General features: G+C 37.7%; 2 protein-coding genes across 2 annotated transcripts; both read right to left on the reverse strand.

Annotated features, from left to right (window-relative positions):
• Positions 1 to 516: 516 nt before the first annotated feature.
• Positions 517 to 2,137, reverse strand: clec3a (C-type lectin domain family 3, member A). Its single transcript, XM_051379034.1, has 3 exons — positions 1,944 to 2,137; positions 1,752 to 1,838; positions 517 to 972 (listed from the first exon to the last, which is right to left on the reverse strand). Exons 1-3 carry the CDS (start codon positions 2,053 to 2,055, stop codon positions 575 to 577), a joined length of 597 nt encoding a protein of 198 aa, XP_051234994.1. The 5' UTR covers positions 2,056 to 2,137; the 3' UTR covers positions 517 to 574.
• A 1,432-nt stretch (positions 2,138 to 3,569) lies between these two features.
• Positions 3,570 to 18,029, reverse strand: vat1l (vesicle amine transport 1-like). Its single transcript, XM_051379509.1, has 9 exons — positions 16,441 to 18,029; positions 15,753 to 15,882; positions 15,328 to 15,543; positions 14,871 to 15,013; positions 13,065 to 13,168; positions 12,006 to 12,061; positions 11,644 to 11,838; positions 6,563 to 6,646; positions 3,570 to 5,654 (listed from the first exon to the last, which is right to left on the reverse strand). Exons 1-9 carry the CDS (start codon positions 16,653 to 16,655, stop codon positions 5,556 to 5,558), a joined length of 1,242 nt encoding a protein of 413 aa, XP_051235469.1. The 5' UTR covers positions 16,656 to 18,029; the 3' UTR covers positions 3,570 to 5,555.
• Between the last annotated feature and the right edge of the window lie 61 nt (positions 18,030 to 18,090).

Raw genomic sequence — 18,090 nt, forward strand, 5'->3', positions numbered from 1 at the left:
GATTATGTTTAGTGAAAATGTTTGTTCATCCCTTCAGCTTTTGCATAATTTGTTTTGCTCTAATTATTTATAATGAAATGTATGTACATTTTTAGATAAGGGCCTCCACCTCTAGTTTCATCCGAGCCTCATTATGCTCCTCAGGCCCCAAAGTCAGGTTAAAGCTAAAGGTCTGATCATTACTGACTATTCAAAACTGCATATGCTTCCTTTCTAGCCAATAAATCTGAGAGTTGAGCAGTAAACTGGGGAATCCTCCTTAAAAACCTTAAAAAAAATGAAATAGTTTGTGTTTATTTATATGTAACTTAATCCAGAATGTATTACTTCTCATGCTGTTCAGTCATCACCTAAAGCTTTGGGACTTAGTAGTCTGATTATCTAATGATTAGAGTTACTACTGTCTATATCAAAGCTAATTAATTAATAATCACAGAGACACATTTTAATATGAGTAATTTCATAATACATGCTCAATACCAAGTCATGTTTCCATCATGAATTAATTTGACAACACATTTTTGCACAATTTTAATTGACAAGCATCAAATTGTCAACAACCACTGAGTCTCCTTTAGGGAATGACATATTCACAAATGTACTTTTTGAGGCTGCGACACACCTCATCGTACCACTTTCCTTGTGCAACCACTGAAAGAGCAACACAGCTCTCCCTCTTCGTTCCTGTGGGCTGCTTCTTGGAGCGGTCCCAGTTGAAGTAGCTGACTGGCAGACTGTTGACATCAACATACTGGCCTTCTTTCACTATGTCTGCCACACCAATCCAGAAGTCCTTGGATCCCGGAGCACTCCTCTTTGCATAGTCTCTCAGTTCATTGTTTTCCATCACGTCCCGTGGCGTTGCAAGAGTTCCTCCTTGTGCAATACAGTCTTCATTTGCTTCATGGTAATGTTTGGGTTCCTCAATTGTAAGATAGCACTTCCTGTGAGCTTTGATGCCCCTGAGACAGACTGAAAACACAAAGCACTTACTTCATTAGAGGATTTAATTGTAGAGTAACTATATTTTATTTAAGGAGTTCATAACTATTGTTTGTTTGTTTGTTTGTTTGTTTGTTTGATTGATTGTTTGTTTCTTCAGTCATGGGAAATTAATTATGATGGACATTTTACTAAAATTATATTTTTTAATACTTTTTGAATCGCCCCCTTTTTTTCTCCAACAGAATTTGTAACAACTCATACAGCCACATTCATTAACTAACATAGCAGAGAAAGTTCACAGTCTGAAGAGACTGATAAAATAAAAAACAGAATGCTAAAAAACAACAATAACACATAAATAAATACAGTTATAGTATTTTTTATATGATAAAGTCTAAGCTCAAAATTCTAAAAAAAATGTTTTAATGTTTTTTCATTCCCTATAAAATGTAAGTTATTTACATTGCTCTTCTGCAAGTCAACATTTTACTTTGCAAGTTAATGGATGCTATGATTATTGCTGCCCTCTGCTGGTGACTCAGCACACTAAGAAATTCAAAGTCTAGTTATCGAATTGCCAATTATCTCTCAGCAATGTCCACACTCTTACCTGGCCTCAATTCACAAGTATCAGTGAGAGAAAGCACCATAATATATTTATAAGACAGCCAAAAATCTAAATAACGCCATTGTCCCATGATATATTTATTATTTACATATTTTTTTTAACAAACATACTGGAAACTGCATTAATTTACAGTCATCTCCTTTCTCTTAAACCTTCCTTTATTTAGTGAGGGCAGTACCTGTCTGCAACGCCTGCATCTCTTTCAGGGAATTCACCTCCTGCCACAACCTCTCAAGCTGGGACCTCACATCATCTTCCTCTGCAGCTGCATCTCGACAAACAGGCAACAAAAAAAAAAAGAAAAGAGAAGTCAGATGAACATCAGTGGCTAACATATTATTTATGAACTGCGTGCAATGTCCATACTTACCTCCGGACTGACGAGGTGACACGGCCTTCCTGGTGCGAGATGGACGGCCGGAGCTGAAGTGGAGCAAGGAGAAGCAAAGAATGAGGAAGACAGGGAGGCCCAGACGTGCCATGTCTGAGGCCAGTGGGTCCTACAGGACAGGACACAGTGGCACACCTTGTACTGCTGTGAAAGGAACCAAAAACACTGCAGGCAGCTTAATATATACTGGCCCCTCTGTATGCCTTTCTGGGTACTCTCCTTGCATTGGCTCCAACTGTGTTTGTTTTTGTCCAAACATCAGGAGAAGGTGAGAGAGGTATATGGGTGGAGTGGCAAATAATGACTTCCTTGTGTCTGGCTTTTGATAAATATTTACTTGGGACAAGGTGCGCGAAGCAGTATTCCCTTTCATTTCACAAACAAACTGGAAATTCATTGACTGCTTCACTATTACAGAGTGTTCTTCATTCCAAACCCTGTTGCACGTCCGTTTTGGCCATGTTGAGTAAGTAAAAAATAATGTTACACCTTGGCGTCAACTCAATGAAAAAGTGCCAACATATGGGAACGGTCAAGTGATACCACCCAACAGTGAAATATGTGATTCATGTACACAAAGTGGTATTAATCTACACTAATAAGAGTAATAATTTACGACTCTTAGTACATGAAAACAAGTAACTGAGTAAATGTCGCTGCTACACTGTATAATCATCTTTAAATGTTTCCATCACACAGACTTCCAGTTGTGTAATCTTAAAAAATAAAGCGGCTATTAGACCTGAGGAAGTCCAGCTCCCAGCTCTGGTTATTTTTAGAGTGAGATGTTGTATGAGAGGGGGTTGCTAAATAAGAAAAATCCTTGGGTGTTGCATGGGCTCAGTATAGCAATACAATTCTCAAAACCAGTATATATTCTCATTTTACAGTTTTTTAATTGTAAATTTCTAGGCATTAACTTTCATTTAAGGCAGTAGACCTTGAAATATTATTCTAATATATAATTCATTCTAATTAAACTCTGGTTTTATTACTTGCAATACCCACTGGTGTGTGATAAATATTCAAAACACATGTTGTTAACCAAGTTATAGAAACTGTAAAACATCTAAGAGTATAATTATTTTTTGTTTACTACATACAGTAAGTGTAACAGATGTGTTAACATCTGTTTACTATACACTCACTGAATAAGTTCTATGTTTAGTTAGCATGCAAAAACGGTATGCTGTTCCAATGTAGTCTCTACTAACACTTCTCTCTGTCTGTCTTGAGATAGACATAAAGACCCAAACTAATCCCGGACCCCAAATTAAGTTCTGGTTTATTAATGATTAAGAAGCTGCATAGCTATTAAAATAAAACAGTTTGCAGCAGTTCTACAAGCGTATGAATTAATTCTGACTATACTGACTACCTGTAGAAGTTTAAAATACCTTACTTTGTTGCCATCTGGTGCCAAACTGAGGGATTATGCAGAATGTGCCATATACTAGTACTATATTCCAAAATTTGAAACATAATGCACACCGAATAATACTTTTTTTTAGAAACAAGAAACGACATAATACATCACTGAAAACCTAAATGTTTTCTGACATCTCTAAACCTCATGTGAAATAAATTAAAACATCAATCACTGAATACTTTTGAATACTAAATTTATTCAAGTAAACAGAGCTGTACTCAAAGAAAGCACACAACAAAAACATTTGACAAAAATATACGACCACAGGCAAACCATAGTTTATAAGGAATCTTGTGAACACACTACAATGTTAAACACACTTTTCTTCTTCTTTTTTTTTTTTTTACAAGGCAATATGAGCACACACACTCAAAATAATAAAACATGCTTTCTCTCTTTCTGTCTCTCTCTCTCTCTCTCTCTCTCACACACACACACACACACACACACACAGGACACGGACATAAAAGGCATCAAAATTTAGATGTATTTCCTAAGTGTCTACACATCATTATCCTTATTTCCAAAATCAGTTTCTCAATCTAATCGCTTTAGTACACCCATTAACAATGTCTCTCCCCTGTTTATCATTCAACTTCAAAGTTGTTAGCTTTTCTTGTTACTAAATTGATACATTTTGGATTTCTTGAAATGGAATTATTTTAACACTTGTTCTATTGTTTTTATAGTTGAGAAAATACTTTTTTGACGTATACTCTGGTTTCATTTGAATAATTCAAGTAAATTTATAAATAATTCAGAGGATTAGCCAATATAAAATACACTGAATAAGCACGGCCGAAGAAATAATAAAAAAAAAGTTTGTTTTCACTTACTTGATAAATTAAATATAAAAACTGATCAGTCGTCAGTAGTAGGCGACTGTAAGTGGCAAACATCCCCGCCAGACGTTCTTCTCCTGCATTTCATTAACAACTTGCAGATGTGGAGTAAAGCCGATGGCTGCATACTAAATCAATACACATTGTTGCTCAAACCTAAATCACCCTGCCCTTATAAACCAGCTCATTGTAAAAAATAATTCATGTTGGAGTCTTATGGCACTTTTGTTGTGAGGCACCAGCAAGTAAACAACTTTGGTCAGACATACAAAGCATTGACTCCACAAACCTTGAACTGCAGACTGACCACTTCATGATCCTCCAGAATTTACTGATTTATCTCATGTTCTGTTGTATTTACATATATTCTGCAAGATTCTGACACAGATATAACTTTGAAACTCCAATTTGTTCTATTTCACCCCTAGTGTCGTTTATTAGGTGGTTCAGTAAAAGTTCTGAATATACAGTTTAGTGGGAAAATATGTCAGATCTCTGGTGGCACCACAGATTCATCTTCCTACAAATGTTATGATCAGACGAGGAAGAATCGTTTTTTTAATATATATATTCCAGTTAAAAATACTGCTTTTGTTGGTTTGTTCAATACAAACTTCACATGAGGAAAGCAGTTCAAGTATCAAACACTCATTTGTAGCTCAAAGGCACTGGTGATCCCATAACATTACATGGTCGGCACCTAAGAATAAAATATCATGCACATACCTACACACAGACTCTACCTCTAGTGGCGTACGCGTTATCATTATTGTAATATAAGAAAGTGCTTCACTCCCTTGGCTTGAAGCATCAAAATACTTTCTGTCAGTTGTTTTACCATTTTACAGTTGGGGAGAGACATCATGTGACACTATGTGTGCTTTCAAAGTGATAACAGCAAGTCAGTAGGTTTAAAAGCTTATTCAGTCTGTTGCTAAACTGGTGGCAGAGGCAATTAACTGTAAAATGGACACAAACCTATTCACATCATTGGCTAACGTAACATCACTTCATAATACAGTAACGGATATAATAATACTATTTTGAGAATGGCACTTACACTTGTTGCCTGGGTGACAAACATGTTCTCAGTTTCCATTTTCCCAAAAACTTTGCTTGACCAATCAACTGACAAAAAGTAGGTAACAGACAAGAGGCACAAACATATTCGAAACATACATACGGTACATTCATGCATACATACATGCAACACATGCACACATACATACTGCACATCACTTGTGTGTAGTGTGTCTCCCCTGTGGTGAATCTGTGCAGCTTCTCCAGTCTCTAGGTGTGTTGCCGTTGGATTTGTTGGGTTTAATGGATGAAAGGCATTCTCTCCTTGCTGTCATTGTCTCCCTCGGGCTCCTCTTCTTCCTCTCCAGCTTCACTGGTCTCTGTGCTGTCGCTGGCCATCTAGTAGTGATGTATTATTCAGCTATCATTAACTTATACTGAGTAACCCATACAGAAGAACAGAGGTGAACATACGTTTGAGCTGACATCAAGTGGTACAGACTAGTTAATGTGTAATGGGCGGCTGAACACGGGGTCCATATTTTCAATATGTTTACACATTTTCGTAGGTTGGATGTTGAGATAGCCATGGCAACAACTGCTATAAAACAGGAGGGAATCCTACTTACTGCCTCCTTTATGAACCTGACTGGACCTGAAAATGTCAGGCATCAGAAATGTAACTATCTACCAACAACAAATACCACACTGGTGTTAGTCAGCAAATTAGCTGTGTGGTTAATTAAACACAGAGATAAGAAAGCCCATTTTACGCAAAATATTCATCAGTGTTTCTGAAAAGCATTTTTGCTATAGATATACTTAATAATTTACTCTCAACCATGTTTAATAATACTTTAATTATGTATCTGTTTTTGTCATTAATATTTATCTAATTCAGATTAATCAAATCAAACTAAATTAACTTTCTATTAGTTTTTTATTACTTTTATCTAGTAATAATACTATATCAAATACAGAAAGCTGGAAGCTGTAAATGATACTTTCATAGTGTGACATTTTAAGTATATAAAGTGTTATAAATGGTAATTAACCTTTTTCTTACATTATAATTTGGCATACAAACAGTTAACTTAGACCCACTCATCTATCTGCAAAAGATGCAAAGTGCTGTTAGATGAGTCACTGTGAAAACTGTAAATCTTTGTAGGATTGCACAAAACTCTTAACCTTGAGGTCAATCCCTGTTGAGAAATGTGGCCCAAGCCACTTAACAGCCTTGTCTGTTCATGTATGCTTTCCTCCCATCAACTAGAAAAAAAATACATTAAAAGTGTCGTTGTTACCAGAGGGGTGGGAGCCTTCTCGACATCCAGAATTAGTTTTCCTATGTTGCCTCTGTCATGAATTCTCTGCATGGCCTCTTTCACCTGAGAATAAAAAAATAACAATTTATTTTCAACGACCTGAACTGTTGAGAAAAAAACACCAGAACATCTAAAAATAACATGACTATTTCTAGTAATTAAAAAAAGAAACACAAATGAAACTGTAACAAGTGGTTGGGTTTATCCATACAAAGAGATGTTTAATTAGTTTATTTTTTCTCTGTCGTCAGTGTAGTTTATTTAAACCAACCAAAAGTTCTAAGGGGTCGGTGCTACAGCTAACCCAGTCTAATCGAGATGGTTTGGTAGTGTCAATCATGTGTAAGACCAGAAGTGAGCTGTAATATTTCTGAAGTACATGTGTAACAGAAAAAACACAGACTAGAGACGACGGTGTCTTATAACTTTTCACTTTTGCTCATACAATTGGTGACTGACGTCCAAAAATAAAAGCTCCCCAACAGGAAGCCTGCTGTAACATTGAAAATACCTTTCAAAGCCCCTGAGGGAAAAAAACACAACTGAATCCACACAAAGACCCTTTTGCAACCATTTCCTGGTCATCACATACAGAGGACCACTTTCTCAGAGCAGCTATAATCTACACTTACTCTGTGATTAAAGTTAATAGCCTTAATTTTGACTAAATGATGCTGACTGCTAGCCTGCTGGGCTACATTTGACATCACACTGAATCATTCACTGCCTGTAGTAATGATCAAAGAAGGTTTATATTAAGCACACAAGTACACTGCTTCATTTTACCTGTATTTGCAGGAATAATATAGGCTGTATTTTGCATTAGAGACCTGATTATCCAGCTTTAGACCGGCATGGTAGAGTGGGCTCTAAAGACAAATGATGTGAATAATAAACGTTTCTGCAGCTTCCTATAAGAAACTATATATGTTCTCATACAATTTTAAAGGGAGTCACAACTTGCAAAAACAAATTATTTTAATATTATTCATAAATTCAACATAATAAAGTCCCCAGTACTGAAAATATGTAATATCCTCTTATGGTTTATGTTTATTTTTGCTTAATTTATGTGAGTATAAATTAATTAGGATTGTAACATAAGAAACAGTCCTCTGCAAACTAGACACATTGTTCTTACACAGTACTCCTCTTTTCCCTACTTCTTCTTAACTGCCATCTCCTAATTACCTAATTAACTTTCCGACTTTGTAAAAAAAACAGCTGTTATTCTAAGACAAAAGACCTGAAGATTCCTGCTAGTTTACCACACAAATGGCAAAGGAGGCACGTCAATATTGTAGAAACATCAAGTGTACTGAACTTTATTTTTGTGGCTCTTTGTCACCGTATATACTTTTTTGAGAGCACTACAATTGTGCTATTATTATGATTCTTGTTCAGCATACCTAGCAGGTCAAATCTGTAAACAATGAAAGATCAGTTCGACTCATTCAAGCTTGTCTGACTCAATTGTGTAGAGAAAAATCCACATATCACAAAATATTATTCATGATGCCATGTTTTGCTTTCTCATTACTGTCCACACAAAGACACAACTGAATGTGCCTCTTTGTGTGGAAGCCATTGTGTCACAAGCATTCATTTGTTAAAATAAATAGCGGAAATCAAGCCAAGAGCAAAAATAGGTCAGGAACTTGTTCAGCGCTTTGCTGCTAGGTAGCAAAGAGAGGGGAGAAGATCCACTAGCATTGTAGGTGTAATGTGTCTTTCCTGGTACTTTCAAACAATCAGTGTGAGATACAGTGTGTGTTACTTTTATTTTTTGACACATAACATTTACATTGGGACCTCCAGGTAAAAGAGTAATATTTTCTGTAGTAAAACTGCTGGTGGTCAGACTAGCTCCTGTTCTTCTGTTTCAGTCACGCACATTCTCCAACTTTTCATTCCAGAAAGAAAAGGTTGCCATGGTCAACATGAAAACCAACGCCCTCTGAATTCTCCTTCCAAGCATATCAGCAAACGAGGCAGGCCGTGCCAGTGGCACTACATCCCACGCCATCCTCCCCTCTAATGAGATTCTTCACGGGCAATAGTTGCAGTGAATGGCCTGAGCAATCTGCCAAAGTTTAATCACAACAATACACGGGGAGTTTCCCATGAGAAATGAAAAATCTGAAGACGGCAATCATTTCATCAACATATTCTCTCTCTGATTGTAGATCAGAGTAGAAGTAGTGTAAAGCTCAGACAAACTTGACTTGTAATGACTTCTTGTGATGAATCACCTACACTGGCTCACCTATTATCTGAATTATTTTGAGCATTTTTGGAAGTGAAACAAATTCCAAACATTTTACCTGTAAAGATAAGATGTGTCAGATGCTATGTGATATCACTGATGGGAACAATTAGGCAAATCAATCTCAGGTTAAATTTTATGCTGAGGAAATGGCTGAAACATAAGTTGTAATGATTAGTTATATGTAGCTACTGGAAATGGAGATATAACCTAATTACAACTGACAGTGGCTTTTACTCTTTTGACACCACAGTTGTGACTCATAAAAGTTATGGACAAGTAGTGCCTGCTACAAAGGATAAGCCTTCAACAGACCTCAGCAAAGTCTCAGTCGCAGACTTTCTTATAATAAAGTATAAAGCACAGTTGTAAATGATAACATTAAAAATAACTGCATTCCATTTAGGTTTGTTCCAGCTGTGCTTTTCCTGCTATGACAGCCAAAATGTCTATTATTAACAAGTAAATTAGTTATTTATTGTACAGTGACTACATCTTTAGTGTTGGGTGCCAAAGTGGCCAGTTTAAAAGACCCTGCACACCCACACAGTGTTTTCACTTATTCCACCTGCTTAGGTCGCAGACGGACAGATTTACGTCATAATAGACCATTTTTACCATTTTTAGCCATTTTGACAGGAAATAGTAGGGTAAACACAAGTGTTACCAGTGATACTAATTAAGGTTCTGTTCCATTCAGTTCAAACAGAGTCAGGTTGCTGCTAATGTGCATTTTGGCTAACTGGAAAGGCTCTGCTACACTAAATGGAACAGAACCTTAATTAGTATCACTGGTAAAACCTGTGTTTATCCTACCATTTCATGTCAAAATGGTTGCTGTGAAAAAGGTCTACTGCATGATGTCACCAAACTTCATAAAACAATACGATTCAAGCACAGTCTGTACATGGCCAGACTAGCTCGAGCTGTTGTGTTTTATTTGAAATTCGAATTTTCGTTCAAACATGAGGGAAAAAAAATCATATTCAAACTTTAATGACCTGATGGAACTCGAAATTTAGTCCACAAGTAATAACATATCATTAGCAGTAGTTGGCTTGTGGTCCAGCAGAGGACCTTCTTTACTTTTAAGATTGACCTATTGCGAGCACGATTGATCTATCAGTAAACTAATATAATCAATAAAAGGACAAAGCAGTGCTGATTGGATAATAATAAAGAAGCGTGTTTAAGTATTTTTGGTTCTACACCGTAGATGCCAACAAAGATAAGGCTGTTTGCTGACTTTGTAAAAAGCATCTGTCTAAGTTATTCTACAACGACAACAAACATTAGGACTCGCCTGCTAGCTTACAACCCAAATGGCAAAGGAGGGCACTAGAAACTAGTGGAGCAATGTCAATTATACAACCTCATCTGCCTGCCTACTTAAGACACATAGTGCAGTTATATGATACCACAAGGATAAATATAAAGACTATACTTAGGGGTAAGAAACACCGTCTGACCACAAGGGACGGACATTGCTGGCCACACGTTTATGGTATGTGACAGTCACAGCCATTTGGGTTGAATCTGGATTAATATGAACAAATTACATGATCATTCAAATTCCTTTGAACATTCAAAATTAAATAAAAGTTGACAGCCCTAGCTCAGTTGTCAGTCAGAAATTGTCTCACCAGGCAAACAAGTGATCTATTCATGTTTTTCCGTATATCTACCATCTGTGTCCAACAACACATAAGAGAAGTGGTACAGGTTTAGATGTTTCTACCCTTTTCTGGTACCCTGTCTATAGTTGGCTCTGCAGGTAGAGAGTTAGTAGTTTTAGTTTCCATTTGGCAAAGGTATGATGTGAAGATTTGAGGGCCCACTAAAGGGTAAAAAATACAAACATTAAAAGCAAAGAAAAAAAAGGGAATCAAGAAGTTAATTGGTGAACTTTCAGTGGTAACATCTTCGCCTACTTATCTAGCTGTCTGAGCCGGTCTACCCCTGACTGTCTCATTACTTGTGGTCCCAGAGATACCACAGCTAATGAGACACTCTCTCACACAGACAACAACTAGTAGTGAATGTCCGCTGTCATCTCATGAAGGCAAACCGGGCAGTTTTGGGCCTTCATTTACCAGTAAGTGATGTCCACCTGAACACAGATACCTGGTAAATGTCATGTCATGTCTGTAATGAGATATCCCCTGACTTAAGGCCAGCACACAATTCAACGGATACATCAGCTGTGTCCTTGCCAGGCTCAAGACATAAGCAAGTACACATTGCACTACTACTTGTGGCTATTGTTGGCAAGCAGGCAATCTGTAGTTGGCAGTGCTTCGATAATAATCTATGCTGTAGAGATTTTATACAAATAATACACACAGCAGTAGCAAAACAATGTTTAACCCCATTTTACATCCAATATATTCTCAGTGAGGTACAATAAGCTGATCCAAAGGCAATAATGTACATATATATCATGATTAAAATAAGTGTGCATCCATTCCAGTTCATACTTACAAATAACAGTTAAACGGACACTTGAGTAGTGTGTAGAAATCAGGAGTGACGTGTCTGATGTATAGTGTGTGGGTTGTGATAATAATTGTTGAACAGGAACATGCAACCTACCCACCATCTGTGGAAGATTGTCCAAGAACAGCTGACAATGTCCCACAGAAAGCAGCCATGACAAACAACAGCTTCAATGCTGTCCAAGATGTTTGCATAAAGTCTTCTATCTTCTTATGTTACCAGTATGATCAGTTCGTTTCTAATTGGATAATCATTGATCTCACCATCTTACACCCTTCCAGTCTCCCCGGCCTCTTACCTCTTCCAGCGCCCATAGAGAGTCCACTACTGGCTTGATTTTCTTTTGGTCATAGAGACACAAGAGTTTGTCCATCACTGATTTCACAAGACTACATTTCCCATGCTTGAAGAGGAGGTTGAGGAGCGAGAAGCCTGCTATAACTTTGTTCTCCTCGTATAGTTTAATAGGGTTCACCTTCTCCACTTGCCACCACTGGAGAAAGAAAAAAAACACAGACACGATCAACCTGAGTGACTCATTTGTGTGTGTGTGTGTGTGTGTGTGTGTGTGTGTGTTTCATTTGCCATGAAATGTTCATTGGATAGTAACAGGGTAGTGTTTGCTTCAAATGTGGATGACAGGCTGCATCTCTGACTCACAGATTTTGCAAAGCTGAAGAAACTCTTTGTTTCCCCAGTTACCATGTTTGACGCGCCTGAAAAAACAAAAATAAAAGGATTGCTGTATGCTGTGGAAAAGAAGCCTGGACAGAACTGACTGGTCAATAATAGGCAGCCATGGAGCATGAAGGGGGAGATGGGGGAGGAATGGCTAGCACCTTTAGACCCTTAGATCTGTGCAAGCATGCTGTCGCACATATTCAGTTTAACTATAACTAATGAATAAATCTCCCTCTAATGCTATTACTTGATTCATGAGGCTTGACAGTAACTAAATTAATTAACAGAGATCAGATAAGATTGGTAGCTGTGAAGGACAATCCATTTTATATTCATTCATTCATAAATTCATTTTCAGGCTATGGAGTATGCTTTATTCAAGTACGCCTCACATCCAGTCCAGCTGCCAACACACTGAATGATTGCAAGACTCGTGTATAAAGGAATAGTTTGGCATTATGGGAAATGCTCACTTTCTTGCCAAGAGTAAGATGAGAAGATTGATACCACTGTCACCGTCTGTTTGGTAAAAATGAAGCTCCAGCCAAGAGATAGATAGTTTAGCATAAAGACTAGCTCTATTCAAAGGTAACAGATTCCACCTACCAGCACCGCTAAATATTGTAAATAAACACAATATATCTCGTTTGTTTAATCCTCACAAAAACCAAAACATAAAAATGTTAATTCACTGATTTACACAGGATTATGTGCCAGAGTATTTCTTGGCCTGGAACAGTGACTTCCCAAAGTCTTATTGTCACCAGCCTGGCTGCTGAGCTAGGATATCTGTGTCTTGGCTCAAGCTTCATACTTAATGGAAAGATATGAGATTGGTATTGATTTTCCAATTTAACTCTCAGCAAGAAAGCATAGAAACATATTTCCAAAAATGTTGACCTATGCCTTCGACTGCTAGAGCTAATCTCAGCAGTTGAAGCCTTGACTAAAATCAGACCATGTGTGTAGTGATTTCCACTTTGAAATGACTCAATGCAAAGGCAAAAGAACAAGCAAAAGAATAAGTATTGTTCCTACCATACAGGACGTAAGTTCCCAAAGGCTTCAGCAGTGTTAGGCCTTTGCCTGTGTTCTCCCCAGACAGACAGTCCAACACAATGTCTACTCCCTCTGGAGAAATCCTAAAAAAATAAAGAACAAAATAAAGGTGAAGTCCACTGAAAAATGGATTTGTATGATATACATGTATGAGTATGGAGCTGCAAGAACATCACAAATTATTTTTGATTAATTTGCAATTAATCATTTAGTCAAAGGTCAACATGCCCAGAGTTACAGTTTCCCAGAGCCCAAGTTCATCAAACATGACTTAACAGTCTAAAACTTCAACATATTCAGTTTGCAATGATATAAAACAGAGAAAAGCACAAAGCTTCCACACTGGAGAAACTTAAGATTAATTGTGAAAACAATCAGCAGATTAATCAATAATGAAAATTAATAGCAGCTCTAAACTGGCTGCAGATTTATTTTCTGTCTATCTACTAATCAGTTAATGGCCTAACAGTTTCAGCTCTACTGAGCATGTGAAGAATTCATCCACAGACATTCTTCGTTGATAAAAAGTTCAATTGGAGGCCAACTTCATACATTTACAGTGATATGTCTGTTAATATATATGAGACCATATATTCAGTCTATGATTCATACTCTGGAGCCGCTTCAGGTTTTGTCTAATCATGGATTCGTAAGACATGAGCACTGATTCTCTGGAGTATTACTCTGAGAAAAAGTTGCAGTATCCAACCCACATGTTTTTTCTTTTGACTCTGCCTACAGTTTTCTTATGAAGAACATATTGATGTTTTGCAATGCCCACTTTACCCCTCATCAGAAACATCCTTTATATCATGTTACAAATAGGTTTAATGTTCTTATCGCACACAGAATCAGTCAGAAACAAAAGTTTGCCATAATGAGGCTCATTAAAGGCACAGATATGAAAGAATGAAAGGCATGTTGTTATCAAGGCGACCATAATTCCTTTCTTTCTGCCTTGTGGCTCTGGACACCTGCTTGGCTAAACCGCCTGGTGGTCTTGTGATTCCCATGGTTTTTGCCTTTTCTAAAAAGAGTAATTTAATTGTACTTTGCTCTTGATCCTGAGAAGAATGTGTGGGCAAGAGAGATGAAAGGCACAATAATCCACTACCACTGCTGATATGTAGGCAGAAAGCATGAACAATCAGCGCTCATTAAAACTATTTTTTGAATCTGTTGATATAATCAGAATAAAATACAGCGTGTTTTATAAATGTATGGTGCCTGTGTTTTGACTGGCTCTGTAGTATAGCCACACATCCCTGCTAAATCTCTCAGAAGCAGAGGAGGCAGAATGCTGATGAGCTTCACAACATCTTCAAAATTATAATTTCATGGCACAATCACAGTAAATATGTGTCATATTGCTTAAAATCTCAGCCAGTGTTTGCTACGAGGTGTTTTCCTTGTAGTGCAAACTGGCTACCAGAGTGCTGTGTTGTGAATGGCATGTGTAGGGTATCAATGCTCAGCCCTAATTGGCTCAGTTGTTCCACATTGCCAGAGCAGACCTCCGCCCTACACAATGCTGCTGCTCTCTGAGATGAGCTGTGTGTTGCCATGGAAACCATGGCCACACAAGACCAAATAAGGCAACAGGTAACATCTGCATCCTCCCACAGCCCTCTAAGCTCAGTGAAGTCCACGTTATCACATTAGTTCACATGTATGACATGCTACAGCGAACCTGCCTGATGATGCCTTTCTATGTGTTTTTTTAACATTAGAAAATTCATGGTGCCAAAATACACCATTACAACAACACACAAAGTCTATGCTTACTTTTTGACTTCTTGCATATAATCAACGTTTCTGTCAAAGAGATGAGTCACCGAGTCTCTGATGGCTGCGTGTTTGAAACATGAGGCGATCCCAAACACGGTGACATTAGGTACAGTGGAGCACAGCTGAGCCACAGCCTGACCCTGAAAATAACAAACAGTGGAAACAATTTATCAGTGCCTGAGAACACTGGGGTTAACTCTAAATATACCACACAAACAGTATGCACCATTAAACAATAAACATTCATAGAAAACGAGATACAGTGGTGTAGAATATCTACACTGTATTAATTCTAATTATATTATATTCCTGTTTATATAATGCTTTTGTGTAAGGGGTTAACTTTAGTTATAACAACAGGGTTAACTGCTTGTCTCTCATTACAAAAGAGAGCTGGATGAAATGGTGGAACTCATTTTGTGGTTGTGCAAATTCACATAAAATATAGACTTACTACACCACCTCCTGCTGAGTGAACCAACACTGACATCCCCTCTCGCAGATTGGCAACCTCAAACAGCATCATATAGGCAGCCACAAAGTTAAGGGAGAAGGCAGCGGCCTCGGCAAAACTCATTTCATCTGGCATCTTGTAGACAAAATCCACTGGCGTGCAAACAACTTCAGCCCAGGCATTGTAATTCACAAAAGCCATAACTCTGTCGCCTATCTGAAAGAAACATGTTAGAGTAGCTGGATAACAAGTAGACACTCACAAACTACATGTGTAGATCATGGTTTATTTTGTAATGAATATCTCATTATAAGGCTTACAGTGCTTGTCTCTAGTTTTGCTGATGCAGATCTTGTTGCTTAGAACAACAACATCAACAGCATTCATTCATACATCACAGAGTTATAATGTTTAATTTCACTAACCTCAAATCCTGTTGTGTTTTCACTTACTGACTCCACTATTCCAGAGCATTCAAACCCAGGGACAAGAGGGGGTTTGGGAGGATTATCAACGGTCCCCTGACGCACCATCAGATCCAGAAAATTCAAGCCGCTGCAATGAAGAACAAATAAGACCTTTCTGTTTGTGGACATTAAATCCCTCTTGAATATTAGAATATAAATCAGCACTGACAGCTATTAAATCAATAATACAAACATTTAGTATGAGCTTTTATAAGAGACTTGGGGATTGCCTTGTGCTACTTATTTCCTTATCAGCAGTGAGTCAGTAGCTATTTCTATAAATGCAAGCAAGGCCAGATTCAACAGGTATTCTCTATTAAACAATATTTCCTTAACTCTGAGTTTGCCAATATTTGGAATTGGCTCAGCTGTAATCTTCTACAGTAAGGAGCTAATCAATGCCTTGGGAATGTAGCTATTATCAAATAGAAATTCAGATTTAAAAATGCCTGAGAAATGCTGGCTTGTTCTGACAACAGTTTTCTATTCATTTTGCTTGGCATGAATGAGCTCCAGCCTCTCAACCTGTGGCTTCACGACTGAAATACAATGTAGAGTGGGAATGCAACAGGGAGGACAGAGCACATCATAGTCCATAAGTAGATTTTAAAAAATGTTTCCAATTTCCTGGTATTGTCATATTTACCATGCTTTGACGCGGATCTTCACCTCCCCATCCTGAAGCTCGGGCATTGCCTTCTTGGTTACTCGGAGTTTGTTGAGACCTCCAAAACCTGCCAGAATCACCGCTCGCATTTCTTTGGGATCGCCGGACGATTCCACGTTTTCTGCTTCTTTCCCCACGTTTTTGTCTATCATGTACTCGGTTTCCTCCGTCATATCTGTTCCTTCTTTAGCCATGTCGGAGACCTGCTGCTCTGCCTCTCCGCTCCTCTTCGGGGCTCAGAGTGATGTGGTGTGCAGCCTGCGCACAGACAGGCAGCCTCTGGATGGATGGACGCTGATCCACAGTGGAGCCTGAAACCTGCACCGTCTGCACTCTTATTCAATCAGCCGGAATTCAAGTCCTCAGTGATGTTTTATTTCCGTTCAGGTCACAGAGATACAAGTTAATTAAAATGCAGTTTGCCATTTCAAGAAATGAATTCGACCCTGTTTATTGGCTCTGCTTGCAGCGGGTTAAAGTGTAAAGTGCACCATCTGCTGGTGAAGTGTGTACAAAACTTTATCTGTGTTAAAAGTCTGATAATGCAACTCATACTGTGCATCCACAATGCAACTAAATTCCTTCAACTAGTGTTGTGCAATTAGGTAATTATGAATTATTCTATAATATTATTATATGAGTGATTTCTTTTTATATTGAGATATAAGTGTAAGGAACAACTAGCAGAACTTCTATGGCGGACCAGAGTAAGTCAACAAAGTGATGCGAGTGACTGAAACCCCTACCTTATTAAGCTATATTTTTTATGTAGAAAGAAAAAAGAAAATAATACCAATTTGGGACATTGCTGTTTATTCTGATACATTATGAGAGCAGAATTTAGGTGAGTTGTGGGACATTTAAGGTAAAGAAGTTAATTTTGAGCCCTGCAAAGCTATTGGATTTGTTAATATAAAATATTGTTTTTTTCACACTGCAACCTTCATCATCAAACACCTATGCATGCTCAGTAGAGCCTGACCCACACTATATTTTGGAAACCAATACTGCTATTGATAAGTAGGCTATACATTCAATGTTGTACAAAGTATGGTGAGTTCTTGTATTAGTTCATCTCTTTGACATTTACCTTTCACATTTTCAGCCAACATCTGCACTAATAAAATATGTTGGCTGGTATAATCAGCATATCATTATGTAAGGCTTTGTCTGTGGTCAACAGCTTTATTACAGCCAACTGTTTGTACCATTGTTTTAAGAGGAGATGGGAAAATAACTATTGTTGAGGCTCTTAGTTTGTGCTGGCTTCCATTTTTTTCCTGACTGTTAAATTGTCCCTGCTCTCCAACAGCCTCTGATAGCAGCACACTTATATTTACAGTATTAATATTTAACATGATCTGTATAAATATATGAATAACAAATAAAAGTGAGGCAGAGCATTTCATGGGCACCAAGCTTAATTTGACCAGATGTAGAAACTGATTCTAGTATTGCTACATCTGTTTTCTTAAAATGGTTTAAAATGGCTTTTATCACAAATCCTCAATAGTCAATCAAGTAAGAAGTGTGTGGAGGAAAGCAGCTGCTTTCTATAGCAACTTGCATTATCAATGCATAGATACTAGGAATACAAGGTCTATGTGCAATTCAGAGGTTAGTATTCAA

This window comes from Dicentrarchus labrax, unplaced genomic scaffold, assembly GCF_905237075.1.
Source record: "Dicentrarchus labrax unplaced genomic scaffold, dlabrax2021, whole genome shotgun sequence".
NCBI lineage: Eukaryota > Metazoa > Chordata > Actinopteri > Moronidae > Dicentrarchus > Dicentrarchus labrax.